General features: G+C 39.4%; 1 protein-coding gene across 1 annotated transcript in view; it reads right to left on the reverse strand.

The window, feature by feature from the left end:
- Positions 1 to 22,742, reverse strand: part of LOC126873097 (cuticlin-3) — a 72,634-nt gene that overhangs the window by 17,200 nt on the left and 32,692 nt on the right. Inside the window, exon 4 of the mRNA XM_050633623.1 lies at positions 17,972 to 18,186. Coding sequence (XP_050489580.1) covers positions 17,972 to 18,186 — 215 coding nt within the window. The remainder of the gene's footprint in view (positions 1 to 17,971; positions 18,187 to 22,742) is intronic.

Below are 22,742 nucleotides of genomic sequence, written 5' to 3' on the forward strand. Positions count from 1 at the left end.
TTGATATTTGACAAACACTTTTGTAATCTCTGTGAAACATGTATTCGCACGAAACATCATCTAACTTCTGCCTATATTTTCAGACCTTTTTCAAACTGTACCAATATAATCGTGATCGTCAGATCTCGTCGCAGTGCTAATATGTTCATTCTAATGAAATTTTGTGTTAGAAAAGGTATCTACAAATATTCGAATACTTTCGTGACTTCGTATACATCTCACTCAAAAGATCTCTCAATTTTTTAGACTGGTACCAAGTCTCGAATTTGTTCTAGCGTTAATAATTTCTTGAAGAAAGATGCATAGAAGCTGAATAGAAAAAAATGTTTGATCGAGAGGGTTGAGATATGGGAATGCGTCCATCTATCAAGTCAATGGAACTACAGTTGCGGTTCTGTCAGATGGTTACCTGCCATAAATAATTCTGACGCGGTTTACGTTACTTGCCAAACCAATAAAATGTATGTAACATACATAAAGACGTACGAAGATGCGTAAAGGATTCGTAATGCGTTGAGTATACTCGTCGAGCATTTGCTAGACGAGAGGAATATCTGTTTAGGAACCAATTTATCATCTATATGGCAAAGTTCATGAAAATACGAAATTTTTGCGCTGACAAATAAGTCAGTGCGGGCCATTCGAGCTAAGGAAATGCGGATTTTGTTAATACCTACTAATCCGCTTATCTTGGTTGCCAAACCAATAAAATGTATGTTTTTTCTTTATTTATTACAATTTACAATCAATTCTCGCATTGAGGATTTTCAGTAATTTTTTCTGGCGCAGTGACATGGTTAATTATTTATAATAAGATAATACTTATTATAGACAAGTATAATTTACAAGTAAGTATTATAAATAAGACAATATTATTTATTTTAGATAACTAATTGAATCTAGCGTTTAGGTCTAGCGGGTAGTGTCTCTTCAGCCTGCGGATCTGGTCCGACATATCAAGTAGTCCAGTAATTAGGGGGTTTCGATGTTTGTTGACTCTTTTGCTATATCTGTCGCTATATTTCGCTATTTCCTCTTTGACTGTTGGTATCTTGATACCAGGGTGCATTTATAATGGATCTTAACGTTTTCGATTGCAAGAGTTCAAGTATTTCAATGTTGGAATTACTTGCTGTTCCCCATAGCTGGATTCCGTAGGTCCAGACAGGTTTTATTACGGTCTTATAGAGGGTAATTTTATTCTGTGTGTTTAGTTTGGATCGTCGGCCAGTGAGGCAATAGAACTTTTTGAGTTTGTCCTTTAGTTGCTTCGTTAATAAAATGTATGTAAAATACATAAAGACGTATGTAAAGATACGTAAAGATTCGTTATCGAGTCTGTAGCCGATGATGTCATGCTGCGTATTCATGTTGGACGATGAAGAGAGCCACGTAGGACGCGTGATAAAATTCCTTTTGTCAATATTTGCTATTCATCCCGACCGTGGATCTTTGTTGCATTAGAAACAGTCATTCATAGACGCCATGTGAAAAAGATGGATGTTTACCATGCAGTTTCGAGCGACGAATGCCGTTTACACGACAAGAATTTTTGTATTCCCCACGCCTGTAAATTATGCGGTTATTTCGTTCGCGATTCCTTATTTTTGGCTGTATTTTATCGATAATTGCATCTCTTAACAGGTCTCTTACGATTATGGACTTATCGTGGAAAAAATAATTTCTTGCGCGATAAGCATCTCGCGATACTCGTTTCTTTAAACCTGAAATAATGATAAGGCTAGGAGGAATCTTTGCACCGGAAACGGAGTTGATCTCTAGGATGGAAACTGGTGCATCGATATCACGATCCATTTCTTTAGCCCCAATAATTGTAGTTTTCTTTTCTCATTGCATCCGAGGGAAATTCCGCGTGTTACGAGTAAATGAGGGTCTTAAAGGAAGAATGGTAGTACAAGTAACAGAACTTGTAATTTAAATCCTTTCTTATAGATGTGTATACATAGATAGATAGATATTATAGATAGCCATAAAAGCTTGGAAATTCAAAACAAAATCCTGCGGATAATTACATGTTGTTTCTCGTATTTATCTTGAAGAAGAAAAATTACCTCGTACCATTTTTCTACTGAGTAAATCAATTGCTAGATACAGTACAGAGATTAAATATCGAAGAAAACAATGTGGTTTTGAAATGGCGAAAAATTCCATTGGAAGGAAGCTAAACGAAATTAATCGATCACGTCGAGTCGCGCAACTCGAACGGCAATTTCCAAAAGTGTGTCAATGAAATTCCAAGTGTGTCTGTGGAACGCGTAACAATGCAGAGTAACATAATGCGCTGCGTACGTGACACCTGCAATGACATAAAAGCGTGTTGGAAAACACGGCCAGATCATCCGTGTGGTTCTTTATCGTCTCTTACGTAACGCGTACTAGCCTCTGCCCCTGTGACGCAGGCTGCCTCGTTCAATAAAGATTATTTATTTCGCTTGCCTGGCACCTTGACACCTGATTAACTTGCAAAATATTTTATCATATTGTAGTATCGTGGACAAATGGCCTAAGAAATATCGGCTGAACCATAAACAATATCCCGAAAAAACCTAAGTGCTCTTAGCTGAAGAGGGCCTGGGAACTTCAATGGGCCGGGCGGCCCATCAATGCGCTGTCGGTCCTTCAGTCGAATAGTTAGGCAGACAAAAATTAACGGGCAGTCGTTATTTGGGAGTCGTTACCGGCGGGTCGTTACCTGAAGGGTCGAGTTGTGAAAAGTCGAGTTAGGAGAGTCATGAGAGTCGTGAGTGGAGAGTCGAGTTGTGAGGAGTCGAGTTGTGAGGAGTCGAGTTGTGAGGAATCAAGAGCTGAGTTGTAAAGATGTTGTGAGTTGTGAATTATCCATTCAGCCTTCTTAGTTATAGCACATTACTGTATTTAGTTCACGTTAAATAACCATCGTTTCCTGTTTAATGGATTACCGTTGTAAATAGATCTATCTATCGATAAACTTATCACATAGACCAGAAATCATTGGAAATCCTAATTTCTAATATTTCTGAAAAAATAAAAATCCTATAATATTTGGAAAAATTCAAATTCACGTGTCGAACGGTTCAACTAGACGGTGAAACGCTGTTATATGAAGGAAAACATGGAATAAAAATTGGAAAGTCTGTATTAGTCTGTAGTCAACGATCCAATGAAATTCCTGCCAATTTATTACTGAATTTCACGCGAAGAATTTTTCTTATTTATTTTCCACCGGTAAAGCGAACTTTTTCGGTTGATTCTCAGAAGTAAAAGTATATCTTTCCTCGAGGTGAGTCATTTTCAGAATCTGTGGGCACAAGGTTGTATCCTTGTCACCTGGGCGGCAGAGTATTAATTCTAATCAGTAGGTGAAAGTCGAAATGTTTGCTGGTGTAGGCGAGACAGGCCAAAACAGGTATTCTGTCGTGGGTGGATTTCGCTTAAAAAGCAATCGCGATTCTGACCTCCCTTCGTGGCCTTGGACCTCGCCTTTTCTGAGAAATCGAGTTCTCCCCCTGGCGACTAAAGTATCCTTCGGTCCGGAGGACCAGCTTCTTTCTAACAATTCCTTTTTTTCCCCTTTCGTTTCCCCGTATCGAATAGCAGGGTGGAACATTTCAGATCCTTCTCAAACAACAGTATATTTTAGTATTCAGAAGAAAAGAAATTCACAAAATAGTGAAACAAATACGATAAAGAAGACTTATCATCGAATAAAAATCGTCTGATGTTATGGAATTTTAATTATAGACGTTCCTCGCTCGAATGTTTCTGATGACGAAACTCTTGTTTTGTAAGGATATCATAATGACACAACTAACTAAAGGCTAAACGTATATTTGCTTTCAGTTTTGCTATAAAATTTGAAATACGTTGAAGAAAAATTTGAGACGCGCGTGTGTCTACGTGTATTATCTGTAAAATCTATAAAAATAGAAGTGTTTGCTATGAAACGGTGAGAAACCAGATTCCCTTGCCCTTGATTTTCTTCTCTCTTCTTTTTTCATACCAATTCCCTTGGTATCTAGCGGAAGCTGTAGTATCCTGATCAAGAGAGGAAATAGTTTCTGATTAGCGTACGTTCGCATGATTTAAGAAGAGTAAAGAAAAAACTATAACTTGAAATCAAGGAACCGGATCCTTGGAATAATTATCCAACCATAGGAAAGTTCTCGGGCTTGTCGGTGAGATTAATCGCGTGTAGAGTTTCCGGGAGATAGATACGATCTTGTACCGCGATATTCTTCCTTCGGATGCTGTACCTGATCGTACCGAGCATCTTCTTTTTAAGAAGAAAGCACCGTGAGTGTAAAACGCGGAAGGTGAAGGGTAAATACGAGACAGGTTAACGAAGAAAACGAAGAAAATAAGGGCAAGGTGGAGAAGAATTTTCTCTCTTTCTCTGTTGGTAGAAGAGCGAGTTAATGACTCCAGAACGCCGAGAAGTGATTTCAACGTTGTCGCTAGGCCTGCTTTCTTCTCGTTCGTCCAGTCTCCTTCATTTTCTTTCTTTAATATCCTGTCTCGTACGATTCTGTTCCTCTCCACCGTGAACACGCCTCGTTTAATTTGCTCTAGAACGCGTCCAACTGCTTCACTTTTTAACCGAATACTTCATCCGTCTCGCTGCACATGAAAATACTGGAAAATTGAAAGGCACGTAAGAAAAACCTTGTCGCTGTTTGTCTTTCTATTTAATGGCGTCTTTAATTCCTCTTGAATATCATCAAATGTTCATTGTGTTGCGCAATTTGTATGCGTGTGTCTGTAATTATATCGTAGAAGAATTAAATCTATTTTCATTCGACAAATACAGCGCGACTCGCCAAAGTAATTTGAATACCTATCATAAAATACTTTGGCGAGCATTTTACATTATACGAAACATTTTTTATTTTTATTAGCGTCATAACGAGACACGACTATCCTGGTTGTATTGATAAAATTTGAAAGGAAATTGCAAGACATTTATTGTCTACCATGATATATTCTTCCCGCACCTTCAACAAATCCTATAACCTCATCCTGTTATAAAATCGGTGTCAGCAGATTGTATTTAATCGGACAACCGGAAATCCTTCAAAAATGAACTAATATACAGGTTCGTGTTATTCTTTTCTATTCGTAAATTGCTATGGTAGATCATTGAATCCCCTTGATTATAAGCTCCTTCTAACTTGCAACGAAGGACAGCCGAACGACACGTTGATTAAGATATACCTTGGTGATCGAGTTGGCAGGGATTTACGTTCGATTCTGTCCGACGAAGGACTCGTAAATCTAGATGGAATCCTCCCTCGTGATTATTCAGTGGCTCAATGTCCACAGGAAGTCGATCCACGGTACAACTGGTTACTTTCTATGAACAATCGTATAAAGAGTGGTACGATCGAGTTTAGAATATTTCCTATTCAAACATCGAATCGTGTCTTCGAGTTCCTCTATAAATGAAAGCCAAGTTTCATATTTACAGCGTTTCTTTCACCAGTTCTTTGAAACGATAAATTCATTTTATAATTTTTTCGACTCGACTTAAAGTCAGAAAAGTCTACGAGAACGAACTTATCGCGTTTGTCTTTCCTCATCTTCTATCTACCTTGGCTCTGAAAAAGAAATTTCTAAAACAGTCAACGCGTCAAATAAAGATGTCCAGAGCTTAAGAAACTCGCCTAAAGCCTAAAGCAAATGATTCTTGTGCAAAGTCTTGGTCGTTACGGTCGGAAGATAGAACCGCCGATCATTTCAGAGAAATTGGTTGATGCTTAGGGTTATCCAGATAATCGTGGTGCGACGACCTCCGGGTGTTCGGGGTCGTCGATACCTCGGCGCCAGCATTGTCCAGCGGATCAGGCTGTGGCGTCTCGTCGAGAGAGACTCGAGGGAAAGACAGTAGAAGGCTTCCTTGACGCGGAATAAAGATGGCGAGCCTCTTCAGCAAAAGAGGAGACGGTGAGAGACCGGTCTCTGGGCGAAGTTGTGCAGTATCCTTGCCAGCGTTCCGAGCGTCCTCAGTCTGAAAAACTGGCCAGCAGATATGGCTGCTCGCCCTCAGTCAGAGGTCAACGAGGTTGGAGGACCCGTACTTTGATTCAATACCATAGCGACTCTTCTCTGTGTTTGTCAGTGGTTCTCACGGGCACGCCTTTTTTTCCATTTGCTCGTAATTAATTAATTGTTTCGAAGAATTGCAAAAACTTCTTTCTTCCTATGGGATGCATATATGGATGCGTGTACTATAAAAAGCTGCAAATTTCACTTGTCTCATGGAGGATAGTGATTCTCTTTGCTTTCTTACGAAGATTTTAATCTTGTTTCTGTATAAAAGATTCGACCAGCAGAGGGTGGATCGGTATTGTTTGATTCTTTATAAAAGCCAGGAACACGAGTTCACCGCAACCTGCAGGAATATTTCATGACAAGCTTCTCAGACCGTAAGCGGACCGCGGTGCATTATTATTCGAAATGCACCGCAACTGGGATCATTTTTACGACAAGGGCCGTGTTTCGATGTCGGTAGTGGACGCGTTAACAAGCAGAGTACCAGTTTAACTCGAAAGGGTTTGAAATTGCGAACAATAGGCCATTTGACGAAGCATTCTGACCGAACGTCCTACCACCACCGGCGACCTGATCCACTCCACTGTGTGGGCAAGAAATATGCAGCTTCTTCTTCGACCCTAGAAGGCTTGCAGCCGCTGCATACGTTTGCCAGAGGTTCTCATCCCACCCCAAAAGGTCTTGCATTAACTCATTGTTTCCGCCAGAGAATGAAAAAATTCCCTAACATGGTGCCTCATCCTCGGAGACCTGCGTTGAACGTGTCACGAACGTTTCTCTCGATCGAAATAATCGATCATGAACGCGAGATGTCGTTCGTTCGCGATCGTTCTTTTTTTCTTCGGTCGATTATTCGCTGTAAAGCGAACTGATAACCGGAGGAGCGTGTCGAGGGCATCGAGAAAATATAACGGGTGACGTAACGGTGTTTCTATTAGGAGGGTAATACGGTGTAACAGAGAAGCTCTGCCCGGCATTAAAATTCCCCTGGTGTTTTTTTGTCGATCCGGCCTGGCCGCCATTATACCACTTAACTGCACGGCGTTGCCAGACGGCTGACCTTGAAGTCAATGGTACCACCGATTCACATGGGAGTCTGATTCCTAATTAACGAATTATGAATAATTTTACGCCTACGTTGTGCTGTTCGAAACGGTCGAGATTGACGTCAGAATTTGTCTTTCGGAGTCTACAGACTTGTATTTTAAGGCTCGTATTTCAGGCTTTCCATAATCGCATACAAATTCGCCTGATTACAAGACGATACTTAATGGATTATTTTAGACGGAAGAAATTGTAAGTATTTGTTGATAACACGTTATATAACGGTTGTTACAACTGACGAACAGTTAGATAGAAATACATGGTCCGAGTATCGAGATATTCATCGATAGAAAGTCGGAGTGACGAGAGAGTAGTTGTCGTCTGTGTCAAAGGAAGGAAAGAAGAGGCGAACGGTTTCAGAAGAAGAAGTGAACGTCGACGATTAATTTTTACGTACCGAGGGTGCCTGGCAATTATGCATAATCGTGTGATGACCATCTTGCACCTCGAGGTACGTACAATCTTTCTCACGATGATACCACACAATGCACCAGAAAATCATCCCTTGGACGAAACAGCGAATTCTTCACATTCCTTGCAAACTCTGTAACCCTCACTGCGTACCAAGAAAACAGAAACTCTCTGTGTTGGAAAACAGAATTAAGGAAGGTTGGAGAAAGAATGAGAAACTACTGGAATTTTAACGTCAGAAATAGCATTGAAGAACGATCTTCCTTCGCTTGACACGGCGAATCCTTTGCACCTTTTGCAGTCTGAATAATCTACATCGCGAACATCTTCGTCACGAAAAGATAAAAAGACTTAAAAAATTCCGTAGCTTTCGTTAAACAAACAATAGCGTCTCAAGGAGATTTCCATAGTTCACAATACTGTTCGAGCATTAAATCTCCTCTGATTAAGGACGCTCGTAAAACGGGAAGTCGATTGATAGACAAATTTGCGACGTTCTCGAGGTGCTGTACCCCGAAGGCTCGAGATCGACGAAGAAATAGGAGAGGACTGTCGTTTAGCAAGAAAGACTGGTGGTATAAAACTCGCGTGCAATTTATAAGCCGCGGGCTACGGATTTTACGATGTAATTGGGCCTGGAGCAGGGCAATGGTGTATTCCTCTTTGTGTAACCGGTGGTTACATGTAGCTACTAGAAAGATATTATACTCTTCAGCCGTGTTATCTACCGAGCAAGGGCAACATTTGCTCGGTTAATGTTGGTTACAGAAGGATGCGCCGCTTGCCACGTAGAAAACGAATTTATCTTGAACTTTTCCAATAAAAGCAGGCTTCACCGGGTTGTTTTTCATTCGAAATTATCAGTGGCGAAGGAAATAGCTGATCGAGACTTGGAACTGATAGTCGAAGAATTTAACGATATCCCTCTTCCTGGAAATGGTAGAATGTTGCAGAAATAAAACTATATTTATTTCTATGAAACATCCATCTTCAACGTCGTCTATCCGTTCGATAATCAGCTACCTGTATCGTTTCCTGTACTCGAGATACGCTTATATGTGATTTCCAAAATACGTTTCTACCAATAGAACGGAGAAGATCGTGGTCTGATCATTCGTTAATTTGGACTTTATAATTACCGAGGAAGTGCAGATGCTTGTGATAATATCAACGTTGTCTTTTATTGATATTTACTCTGTTTTATTGAAATCATAATTATCTGTGTGTAATATATTTTATATACTTAAAAGTGTTTAATATTTATTTAGAAAGCAATTGGCTCAACAATGATTCAACGAACGCAATATAGTCACGTGCAATGCGTGATACGGAACATCGACGAGGCAAAGGATAGCTAAGCGGGAAATGGGTTCCGTTAAACGAATGCAACGTCGACAGGAAAATGAAAAACCATTATCTCGATGTTGCTCAACGATTACCCGAGGAACGTCTGGGAAACTCTGCCTTCTGATTCAGCGAAATCGTCGACGCACCCAGTACAACAAGTTAACTCGAATCTTTTCATCCTTCCGTAATGCAAAAAATTCCTTCGAAGGAGAGTGATCGCACACACGAAATGACGAATCTTTTCTATTTTCGCAACTTCGACAACCTTCGTTGCAAACAGAAACTAACAGAAAGGTTCGAGAAGAAACATAGAACTATTTCAATTTTACCCATGCTCTGGCTGCATCTCATAAATCTTCGGTTATTTTCTCCTGCATACTCTTGGCGCTGCATACTTTTCTTTGGTCCCGAACGCATATTTCAATTCACCTTTCATTAGAACGCGGCTGACACCAGGCGAAATTGAGTGCTGATATTAGCAAACGAAACACATCGTATGCCACAGAGCTTTTTTTTTTCTCACAACCAACCAGTTCTGCATTTATACGTGTCAATTAAACGGATGAAGAATTGCACGAGAGTCCGTGGCGTTAACCAGCCAATGATTCTCGGAATGCGAATTTCCGGCGATTTAATGGTAACACAGTGGTAACTGTACGCAGTGTACGAGCCCCTATATCGTTGTACACGCTCGTTGCGACTATGTATCCGCAAGGCCATCGTCAAGGATGCCGTGTAGCAACAGGCTACTTAGAACTGGATACCGGTGAAGCTACCCATCTTACAATTTACTGCAGCTGTCGAAACCACTTTTGTTGCCCCTGTTAAGCGCCTTGTCGTTTTATCGAATGACGTATAGGTTGCATTTTTGCGAACTCGATCATACGTCCCTAGAGTCTCTTAGAGTTTCATTTGCACACGTTTTTCTTTGCGGTGCTACGTTGCAAGGGAGCAAGACTGATAGGCAATTACATTCGGGGTGATGAATGATTAATTCACGGTCGATTTGTCAACGGCGCGCACGAAAACATTTATTTCACTTGCCGTTTAATGGCTATAGTAATGGAAATAAAGTTTTAAAATTCCGTACAACGTCCTATCGGTAGGAAATTTGAGAATAGTCTCGCGGAAGAGAGGTGTTAAAATAAAATTGGACATTTTTAGCCAAAAGTTCTCGTTCCTGTCTGATATTGATATTTGTAAAACGGTTCGCTCGACAAGACAAAGTGAATGACGTTTTCTTACATGAGACCGCGACATTCTTCGCAATATGTGTCACGATTAGTTTCGTTAAAGTACTGCTGTACTTGTGCACGATAAAAAAAATACCATGGAGAACTTGCGAGAAAAAGTTAATCCACGAAGATTTTATAGAAAAAGACGTAAGTGATTTTTCGAATCGTGAGAGATTTTTGACTTTACTAGAGCGTAATGTCAAGCTTTGCTTCCTCTCGCTTTTTTCAAGTATGCGGTTTTTACCGTGCGGTCTGGCTCAGTTTGAGAGCGTGAAGCATGTAATTGCAGTCTATCCCTTGGTGAAATTTCATTCGGAGCAATTTCGTTACGTGACATGGCGTAAAATTACCCGTGCTTCTTCTCAACTATACTTCTGCACCCTTAAGGATGTTAAAATTGGCAAAAAAGTGAAAGATAAAGTAGAGGTTCAAAGAAACCACCTTAATGTAGAGATTCGAAGAAACCACTGCATGTGTAATACGCAGTGGCTAGCAAAAGCACTTGAACGCTCACCATAGAAAACTTTTACGTCTATATTCTATGCTCTGTGAACGTACATTTTGAAATATTATGAACGCTGTAATGGCACATGACTGTCATGATCGTATTTGTCAAATTTTAAACCAATCTGAAAATGTACATAGAAATTACAGAATATTTATTGCAGCCATATATTCAGTGAAAAGTTAGTGTTCAGCAGGAAATGTTATTAGCGTGTTAAACGTATAATAAATGTTAAGTATTCTCTTAATAAGTATCTTGCAATTTTTATATATATATTTTCAGATTCGTTTCAAACTATACCAATATAATCATGATATATTATCGAATCTCGTAACAGTTCTAATGTAATTTCTAAAAGGTATTTACAAGCGTTTGAGTATTTTAACGAGTTCGTATACGAAATGAGACACAAAATTCTGATGCATCGCAGCTGTTCATTTCCTGCAATTTCGCCGCTGCGTATAAGTTCGATCGAAAGTCGTGCAGTGGAGCCAGCGCGAGATGAAAAAATATTTCGGTGAAGACGTTTATGTAACGTCGTCGAAAGTTTAAGACGCACAAGTCCATTTTTGTGCAGGGAAAGCAATCGATTTCGAAAGACAACTGACCGACTTAAATTGTTCCTCTGGTGATTTCGAGATACCCTTCTTCAACGAATATGGATGAGGCGATTAATGTTAGCAAAATGCTAAACGTAACCTCGATGATACCAAACGGAATGGCAGAAGTGAAAATAATCGTTGCATGACAAAGTTTATGCAAATTGATACCAAACCAAGGTAGAGATTCAACGATCGAGGAGAGATCTTTGCAAACGTGAAAGTGATTCACGAGTCTACGCAAAATGCGTAAACTTGCCAAATTTTGGTAACTTCTCCTCGTCTCAATCGTATCGACTAAAATGACAAAAACATAAATACTCGTCGTATGACAAGATTTATGTAAATTGTTACGAAAGCAAAACTCCAGTCGGTAAAGAGAGATCGTGGAGGATTAAACGTGAAAGTGAATATTAAATCAACGCGTATCAGGTACGCGTAAATTTATAGAATTTTGGAAATTTCTCCTCAGTTGCATATTTTCTCTTCATCTTGCATACGTCCCACGTACATTAGTTAAATACTTTTCACCCCGCGAAAATGAACTTAAGACGCGTGCAGCATTCTAATGATGCGATTGGTGTCGAAACAAGACAAATACAGAGGCAAATACGTGGAATTATACAGAAAAGAATCGATCGGCGGACTTTTACTTTTACGAGCGTAGCGTGGGCAACTGTGGCTGCCCACAAGGTATCGTCCCACTCGCGATAGTCATTTTAAGGATCTCTCTCCTGCTGGACACGTAGCCGAAAGAGAGGATGACCTTTGCGTGTTCATAAAAAGAAACGGATGATGGCGACCTTTTGCTACTTTCCAGACTGTATTCTCTTCTCTAGATCGAATTATGCACGAGGGAACTTTCGTATGGTCAACCCTGCGGAAACGGACTCGCATATTATTTTGAAAAATAATTTTCAGGAAGAATCGCAATTTTAATATCAAAACACGTAGACGGTTGCTGGCCGTGAACGTTTCTCAGCAAGTTTCTGGATTGCGATGTCAAAAGCAGAATTTTGAAAAAAGACGGAAATTAAAAAAGGAATAGAAGTTGTGTTTAAAATATATTACCGTGATAGAATTTTTTTTAGCAAAAAGGACTGTGCGTCGAGAATTGCCCTAAATGGGTTAAAGTGATTTCATTTCTCAGGAAAAGAAAGAGACTAGAGTTCATAAACGTGGCATAACAAAAAGTATAACAAATTTTCGATCCGAGAAAATGATGATTTAACGATATTTTAATCGTCTATATAGAATCTTCTGAATTACGGTAAATCTTCTTACAGTGGAACACCGATTTTTCTCGATGAATTCTCTCACGTTGGTTGATTCAGCAAAAGAATAATTTAGTTGCTCTGTTCAGCCGCGAGGTTGTAGAATGTCGTACGTGCCCCGCTAAGATGTATAAATGGAATAGGGAAGCCGGTGCAAATAGAGATATGATGCCATTAATGAGTAACGCAAGCTGGCAACGGTGTTATTTGCATGCTTGTGCGAACATCCGATGCCGGTTTTAGCCTGCCACGGATCGGTTTACGAAACGCTCGCGGTTACATTGACTAGCGCAAGATTCTGGCCGCTCTGTTCCTCTTGATTTTACTCAAAATTGGCCAGGCAAATTAGCTTCTCTGATACTTCTCCGTAATTCGACCCCGAGTTGGCAGAAACAAATATTTGAACGGAATAAAACAAGTACCTTTTTCATAGACTATACTTTGGTCATTTGCGAAATTTCACGTAAATAGAAAATGGAATGTTAATCCTCTAACTGTCGTCCATAAGTCACGGGACACTTGGCAACTTTTAAATAGAAACTCGTATAAACCAATAGGCGTTCTTAGAACGTGGTATAGCTTCACTTTTCTTATGATACGTGCGATCGATAAGCGTTGAGTTCATTTTATAATTTCATATCTATTTATGCTTATCCTAAGTGTACGAAACCTCCTGTAACTTACAGTGGGAAATGTACAGGTTGGTTTTACAGGAACAAAGTGTTTGCAAGATAACGGGACGCGGTATCGAAATGGTACGGAACGAAACAGCGACCTAATATGGCCAAGCTGGGCCAACGAATTCGTTGCTTACGTAATCGCTTCCAAGTAAGATTCTTTCTTTGTGTGTTGGTCCACTCCATTATGTAACGTAATGAAAAAGACATAATATATTTATCTTCGTGAACTCCATTAAGCACACCTTCATATTAAAAGTATTTGCCTTTGCCGGAAAATCAGAGGTGACTGAAATTCTAGTACTTTTAAATTAGAATCTATATATATATATATATATATATATATCAATAGCATTTGTAATATTTTTATACTTTGAGAAAATACATATTAACGACAACTTCCTCGGATAAAATCCTGCTGACGATAATGAATTTCTTAAATAATGAAACCCTATAATGCCTGACATTTACAGAGTTACCAATATTTTTATTGCATATGAATATTTAAAAATAAATTTTATCGTGCCATAATATAAGCTAATAAACGATAAAATCCTCTTGAATCTTTCTACCTATAATTTTCTAACTAAATTACATTTTATCAAAAATAGGCAAGTATTCGGGTAATTTTAAGCGGTGGAGTAGGTAGGATATCGATGGTTGGTCGTAATAGTTTGCAAAAGCACCGGCGTATCGTAAAACTGTTTATTTTACGATCCATGGAAGCGAGCGAACGAGGATCACTATCGTCCAGGATGTCGAGAAACTGCCCACAGTCCCTTTAACGCCCACAACGATCACCAGGAATCAGCAGAGAGGTCAAAGACTCTCTGTTTTACCTTCTTCGATGCTGTTGGCGATCGTGCCGTATTCTTCTTACGGGGCAAATTGTTCCCTTCGGCATCCTGGCCCTTAAATTATGCAGACCTTCGTGCACCGCACAGACATTACTATTAACCGGAACCTTTGTCCTCTTTAATCAAGCGTACTTGCTTTTAGAACGCTTAGGTACACTATCGCCTGCAAGTATTTCGATTCTTCGAAATTATTGCAATTAAATAAAAGTCGTTCTCTTTGTTGTTCCGAGCTCATCCTACAAGCGAAGTCAGAGAGATTCTATACTACGACACCAAAGAAAATAAGCGATAACAAAATTTTACTGCAGGTCTTATATCTTTGAGGAAGTCAAGTTTGAAAAATTGTCAAGTATACGTGAATTCGCCTAATTCTTAGCTTGCGATTTAATAAATTATTTAATCACGATTATTGTAAGAGGTGAAAGATTTAGAATAAGAAAACATCTTTTTTTATTACGACGTAAAAGGAAAATAAAGATATCAACTTTTTAATCTAATTGCGTTAGGTGTCCAAGTGCTTTTGAACTTCACTGAACTCTTGTTCGGAAAATGTTTGTCTGGTAAGACACGATTCGGCCCAATCTCTCTGATTCTTTCGTGAAAAAGGTTTCTCTTAGAGACTGAATTATGCAGAGTCTGGCTTTATAAATCAAAACTAATCAGCAGCTGTCGAGAGTTTTCTTGGCCAAAAATGCGAAAGATCGATCGTGATTACGATCTTCGCCAAGCGCTTTCATCATCAATATGCCGAGCTATATTCGCTCGAGAATCCTCGCAGTTATTATCCGATGATCCATGATGCTGGATACGTAGGTTTAACCTTGGCGTAGAATTCTTCTGTGTTTCAATTTTAGTTTTGTTTTATCAAGGTGTAATCAATATGTATCAATGTTTCTTTTACGTTTTCGTTGAATCGAAGAGATTTATCGAAGAGATGAAAAGCGACTCGAATGACTCACAAAGCTATTTCAGTCTTTCTGAATTAAAAACATACGATGTCAAACACACAGCAAAATTAAAAGTAAATACATGTTTCGTACTATTATCGTTATATACTCATCGTAGAATTCTTGCAAGAACCAGCATTAGTTTTTGCATCATTCTCTGCACAAATAGCGACGGTAAAGTCAAAAGGATTCAAGATGAGTACAGATAAGGAAAGACTAGTTCTGCCATTTGCTACGATCACATCTCGTAAATACATTCGATTAGTACGCTCCAAGTGTTCCGTGAAATGTTAGACCGCACCGAGGAGCGAGATGTTTTTCACTGTTCGATGAATATTTTATATCCCTCGAATAGCATTGTAGATTCGTATCGTGGTGAACCACAACGCTCGCAAAACCTAAGGAATCAAGTATTTCGTAAATCGATCGAGCACCGGTCAATTTCTTTTCCTCGATTTTGCATGGAACCCATTGTCTCTGGACGGGGCAACGCCCAGGAATGGTGAACACGGAAGAGATAATTGTAGCGTGTCTCTTTCCGCGTCCAACCACATTTTCTCGTAGCAGCTTGCGCTGAATATTTAACTGATGAAGCTAAACATACGAAACCAATCAGAAACCAAATGTATGATGTACACGTAGCACACTGAAGAGTGAAATTGTTCAAAATAGTTTGGTCGAGAATATGTTATAAACGTGTTTCTTTTTGATAAAATTCATCTCACATTTCAGTGCATTGTACGTTTTTTAAAGACCCCTTTATATAATATCTGATAATGAGAAATTTGCTCTTCTAAGATTTAATTCAACGTACCCTTTAAATCAGCTGTTCTCTACACAATTATTTGCTGCTTTTCTATCGTTGAAAAATTTCTTTGCCTTCGGGAAATTACGATAATACCGCTACTAATATACACACGTGATTTCTTGCTTCAATTCCATATTTAAGTTTCCCTTGATACACTTGTTAGGTAGATGATACGTTTACACTGTACATGGGAGTGTGTGTGTGTAAGAGTGAGAGGACGTCCAGGTCTTAGTTGAGACAAAAGACTGTTGTTAGATGTTGGAAGCTTCTAGAATAGTCTGTTTGACAAGAAGCGTGCGTAATATATATGCATCGATGTTGTGTGCTAATAAATTTATTAATTTATTATACCTTAACAACGCTAGAAATTCCTTTATTTATCGAGACAAGAATGAGATTGGGATTTAAGAATTCAAAGACTCGAGGACCAAACTAAAGAATTATCGGTTAAAAACCGCGAAAAAAGTCAGAGTCAGCGAGTGGGTAGATGTATCTTGCGTCTTATATCTTCTGGTTGGATTGAAAATCGTGATCGGCCAGTTCATTATCAGCAAATGGTGGAAGGAGCCAGTGTTCCGTTAAGGACACCAAGAGCACGCGTTTGCATGCGCACGGTATATCGCTGACATGAGGCGTAACAGCGTTAGTCTGCTGCTGGCATACTACGTATCTCTTGCAACGCTCGTAAGAAGAAGGCCGTAAGTCCGGTCACATAACGGTCCAGTTATGGTATAGCGAGGAAGCGATCTCTCGCCTCGACACACGATTCCCTCGTTACACAAACCAGCCCCTCCTCTACCACTCTGTATTTCCCTTCTTCCCTTCTTTTTTCATTTTTCCGCCACTCGCCTTCCACACGCCACGATTCTTCCCAAGTCCACTTCTTCGCACGGTCGAAAATATCGTAAATGTCGCAAAGTATCGACAGCTGATCGTATGTGGATCACATCGAAGGATTCCAGTTGGATATTAATCAAAATTCGGATATTTCGCCATTCAAGCGTCAATAACGTTAAGTGATGGGGGTGAAGTATAATATTTCTAATTAATAAATGCGGATATTTACAAAGCATTGTGCTTCAACTTTGATACTTTCGCCAGTGAAGAGGTAGCACAGGGTAAACGTTAATTTTTCCTCGACAAGCGAGAAGAAAGTTTTATCGCTTTTAAAAGCTATCGAAATGTATTGCAGTTAATTTCTAAGTAATTGGATATCGCCAAATATTGACAGTAGCACAGTTTGCGCGATCTTTAAGCCGCGGGCAAGCGTTTCAACTGATTCTAAAATAATTGGCAATATCGGATCGATGATATTATCGCGAATCTATATTTACGACATGTTGTCAATATTATTGATCATGTGCGAACCCCTTTAGCTAAAGCTCTTCTCTCGTCTCAAAGCTCCTCTTCTTGTCGGGTAGTCGCGCGTACATTCACGCCTCCGCAGTTTTTTTTCACCCGGTGCACAGTGTACGTGGACGTCGAGTCGCATGAGCGATCGTGATCGTTGATCGAGCTTCCTCGTGCTCGAATACCGTAGACATATTCCACTTCTTTTGCTCTGATCTCTTACGTAATCTTCTTTCACGTCCAGAGACTTGCGTCGCGTTCTTTCGCGTATCACGATTAGTCAACTCATCGGAGTTTTTGACTGGGACGAGAAAAGAACATAATTCGATGCACGGAACACTGTAACGATGATTTGACATAGGCTTTCTTGTCGGTTACGGGATACTATGGTGGAGCATCGCATTCTTCGATCATTTTGTTTGAATTATTCTCGAGAGATGGCAATTGCTCGTTTAACTTACAATCTTCCAACATGGGAAAGTTATTTCAAAAAGGAAATTAATTGGTTCATTATTCCATTAATTCATTGGTTCAAACATGTTCGTTTTATTTGTTCCTCCGAGAAATGATAATCGCTTGTTTAACTTACAATCTCGTAACATTGAAAAATCGTTTGAAAAAGGAACGTAATTGGTCCATTATTCCATTGATTCATGAGTTCAAACAGTTTTGTTTTAGTTAGTCCCCTAAGAAATGATAATTGCTTATTTGACTTACAATCTTCTAACATGGAAAAATTGTTTCAAGGAGGAACTTAATTGGCTTAATGATGCTGCGAATTAATTTCTGTATTAATTTTGCCGACTTACCAGCTCGGTGGGCATTGTGTTGCAAGACCTGAGGGGCAGATTGTAGGTTATAGGGGTGCGTTGGCTTCTGTACTCTTGCAAGCAAGAGCTGTTCTTCGACAACCCCCGTGGATACACCAGACCATGGAAATCCGTGTTACCCTCCGTCGAAATGTGGACGATTATCGACTCGCTCGCACACTCGATCTGCACGGTGCTTGCTATCGCAGCGGTTGCTGAAAAATTGCAAAAGCATTGGTATTTCGCTTGCTATTGGTAGATACTTAGACACTACATTTACATAATTCTTGGTCTACTTTTTAACGCGCGCTGTGCGAGTGAAAGGAACGAAAATGGTTTCGAATTAGCCAGAAGTGGAGCGCCGTAACATCGACCCAAATTTGATAATAGAATATGCAAATTTTTGCTTTTGCAATTTCGAGAAGCGTGTACCAATCAAATTAAATACTAGTAAAAATAAACGCTAGAAGACTGGTGGTTTTTCAGAAATCGATAGTTCTCTGTAAAGACCGATACTTTGGTTTGGTACATATTTCCAATGTGGTTCTTCTCGGTCGATCTTTTAGCCAACTTTTCATAAAGAATTCTCTGCTACGTTTAACTGTAAATCGAGGTTAGGCATGAATGATATAACGGTGCTGTTGGCCGATCAATTACAAACAGTTCGCACTTTTATCATCGGCGACAAGTCGTGTTCGATCGAAGCGTCACATCGTCCGATTAGGATCTCTTCCTACTCGGTCACTGACTGTCTGATACCACGAGTCTGGCACGATAATTTGTTATTGGTAATTCGGTCCACGTTTGTTCGGTCAGCGAGCCGCTAGCTTTGAGTTTAATAACCTCCAGTTCTTATGAATTTTCGACTCGTATTCAGGTTAAAAACAACAGTCACCCATTCCTTGAACGATCGTTATTATAGCGTGACAAAAACTGAACTATATAATCCTTTCCTTTTTCTTATGCATGCACATTATTTACTGTTCTTTTTTAGGCAACGATACTCGCGTAATAATCAATTGTTTATGTAATTGTTTAACTAGGTATCGATGTATACATCCCCGCTCATAATCATTATATTTATATTCGTCATAGGAAGTAAATCTGAGAAGTTAAGATAGGAGGAAGTTGCACTGTATTTTTTAAAGATTAACAGTGATTAGTATTTGCTTGATAATGTAGGAGGATCGATATCGCGTTTTATATATCATCGTGATATTATTACACATGTAGCAAACAGAGTTCATTCACCGTTTTTTACGGGATTTGCCGTGAAAAGGAGGAAAGCGTACCGTTTCTTGCTTCGCCCAAGAAAATCTCGCGACTTATCAACAACATATTCTATGACCTGCTAATCAGACACAGGTCTAAGTGCGTTCACCCTGAAGTAACTCTTTTATACTTAGTTAATTATTAAACGAACAGTCATGCAAACTATACAATCATTGTCCCATTAATGCGAAAAAGAATTATCATTAGACTTTAGATCTTTGTCGAAAATTTACAAATATAAGGATATCCAGAACGTATTACGAAATACAAGAACACACGCATATAAAATATCTGAAATAAAGTACTTGTTACAAGCGTGGATATAGACAAGTATCTGGAGTCTAATTGTCATAAAATATAAATTAGAATGAACCACGTTCTTGAATCGTCCAGTAGTCATACGCATAACAGATAACAGCATAAACACATTTTAATTGCTAAACACTTTTAAACCTTTGAAATTTTCTATAGACGTTCACGTTTCCCTGAATTCGTACGCGTGAAAAGCGAAGACATTTTAAAAGCATCTTTATTATAAAACACGGTGACGCTGGTTATTGAAATAACTCGTTTAAAAATAAATTCCCCTCTTTAAACCGAGGGTATCGCGCGATTAATCCGCGAGTGATTAACGGCGTCGTCGTTTAGAGAATTACCAGGCGAACGAAATGACAATGATCATCTTTGGTTTAGCATTATCGTCTCGACGATGGGCAAACAATGATGAGAGAGTCGTGAACTTGACTCATCGCGGCATCTTTTTCTTACCCGAACAGTCAATGAGATCTTGGCTAATTTAATTCTTAATACTCGTTGCATCCGCCAAAGGAAACGTCTCTCTGTGAACAGAGACTTGATCGACGAGCAATAAAAGGATCAAGCTACGACGAGTATCGAAAGGAAACGCGACCGGTAAATGCCAGATAAGGAGACCAATTTTTCCATTAGAGATCGGCGATTTAATGAAATTCTATTAGACTTAATGGCATCAATTTGCTCGAGCAACTCTGAGATTTTCATAAATCCGTTTCCTATACTTCTCTTTTGCAAAGATTCTAGCTTTCGATATCGGTATTATAGGAGCCTAACTGTGTTCGGTGTACTCGCGTACTATTCAAAGTTACGTAAGCGTAAAGATAGCGAGTCCATGCGAGAACTCTATTACAGCAGTAAATAACTAAGTAAGTCAAGGAATTACGTTGAAGATTTTTCCCTCACACTTTCTACAGGGTGTTTCATGCTACTGGGCCAAGTGATATCTAAGAAACGACAGAAGGTAAAAGATAGAACGTAATTATTTTCGATAATAGACGATCCGAGTCATCTTGCACGATTGTAGTAATAAATATATAGATACCAGTAAAATTGTACAAGTTAGCAGTATTAAAAAATAGAATTTACCATAAGAATTCCAGAATTCCATTCACGTTAAATTATCTATTAAATTATAGAATATATTAAATTTCAATTTTTACTCTCTAAACGTACAAACCAACAAGCATCGAAGACCACCTATGAAAATCAATCAAGTGACAAAAGATGAAGCATAAAAATTGGCAGATACACGTTCTCTCTTCGCACAAAAATCCTCATTCTTGACACTTGCGTCATTCGCCGTTTCAACTCGTCCGTTCTACGAAACGTTCAATATCGAATAGTGACTCTCTGGTTTCCTCCTTTCTTTCTTCAAAACGCGTTGAAAAAAAGAGCAGCGACGAGCATATTTCTCGGAACAGTGGGCTCGAGTCGTGAGCCAGCAATTTAATAAGAATCTCTTCGTTCCTGGAAAGAATCGATGAACCGAGCGTGCAGAGTCCTCTCGTTTTTCCATTGTCCTTTGCCTTGGATCCGCCACAGGGGAGCAACGATGAAAAACTAAAAAGAAATCACTTGGAAGCGCGAAGCAGAGATGGTTTTCGGTCGACGACCTCTCGGAATCTCGCGTTTACCGGCTTTTTCGATCGCTCTTTCATACTTCCTTCGACTTTCTGATCACTCTATATACATAGTGACTGTTATTGACTCAGCTAACCGAGTGTTACGAGAGCAACGGTGGATTTTCGCGTGCGACTAATTGGCTCTGTTTGCCGGCGGGAAACGTTTGTATAATCTTCGAAGAGAACGACACCGCGATTGCACGCCTGGGAAAGGGTTGTCAACCTTAAATGTCCCTGCGACCGAGCTAATCACTTCTTCCTTAATCACCGTCCTCCTTGTTTCGTTAATTGAAACGCGTCGGGAAAAGCATCTGTTTTTCACGTTCGATCATTGTTCGATAAGATCATACAGGGTGTCTCACGTGTCTGGGACCCTCTCGTACAAAGTGTCGTAATTCTAGATTATCAAGGAACCATCCGAACAATCCATCAGAGAAAAATTTATCTCTGCGTTATAGAACCGTATGGTATACAAAGTTCTTTGTTTGAATTTCTTTATGTAATTATACCATTTTGAGGGAAGATTCCTATATGTATGTTACATGGATGATTATTAAAAGCTGATGTCGAAGCTTCATTTTTTCGTACAATTTTGCCAATGTAGTCACGATACTCGTATCTCATCGAAATCCTAATAAAATTTCACAATCTTTCGTGTAACACGTACAATATGCATATATTCATAAAAAAATTGTCTACGAATCTTCAAATACTTTTATCAACCATTGTATATCGAGTGTTGCTTGCCGTGTATTCTTTCACACTGTTTGCAAACCTGCTGGATAGTTATCGACTAGTACCAATGGAAAAATCTCATAAAAATTCTCAAACGAACGCCGAGATGTAATTGCGAGGCAGATAAAAAAGAGACATGCAAAAATCCTCTTCTCTGAGAGAGAGAGAGAGAGAGAGAGAGAGAGAGAGTCGTTCGTATGTTAAATCGGAGACACGTGCGCTCGGTGTGTAAGTCACGCCGGAAGTAGGGGGTACTTGACCTTAGGGCCTGCTTTCCTGCACGTACAGCACATCGTAGGTAAATCTCAGGATGAGCGTGCAGAAAAACCGCTCGACCACGTGTTCTCCCTTCGATTTCCCTTTCTTTCTCTTCCTTTCCTTCTCTTTCTCTCAACTTCATTTCCTCTCCGACATCTGAGTCATCCCAGAGGTCTCGCGAGGTGAAACAAAGGCGTGTACGGAGTCGCAATTTGCAAACGACACGCGAATCATGCGGTTTCCGGTACCGAGCTCTTCTCTCGTCTTCTTTCCCTCTTTCGTTGGAATAAAGGTGCGTTGCGTGACAAGGGGACGAGAAACGCGTTCTTCGCATACTTTTCTTGGTACTTGAGCCTTTGAAATTTATTTATATGTGCGAGGTATTTCAAATAGTTGGAGTTTCAAAAACTTCCGAAACACGTAGCACTCGTTGGAAAAATGTCTGAATGAATAGACAAATTACAAATTACAGACTATAGATTATTACAGAATTTTACAATTTTATCAAATAGGATAATCAGTCGGCTCGTGATCTTCAAAATATTCTTTTACAACTTGATTTAGGTTTC

The sequence above is a fragment of the Bombus huntii genome, chromosome 14 (genome assembly GCF_024542735.1).
Source record: "Bombus huntii isolate Logan2020A chromosome 14, iyBomHunt1.1, whole genome shotgun sequence".
NCBI lineage: Eukaryota > Metazoa > Arthropoda > Insecta > Hymenoptera > Apidae > Bombus > Bombus huntii.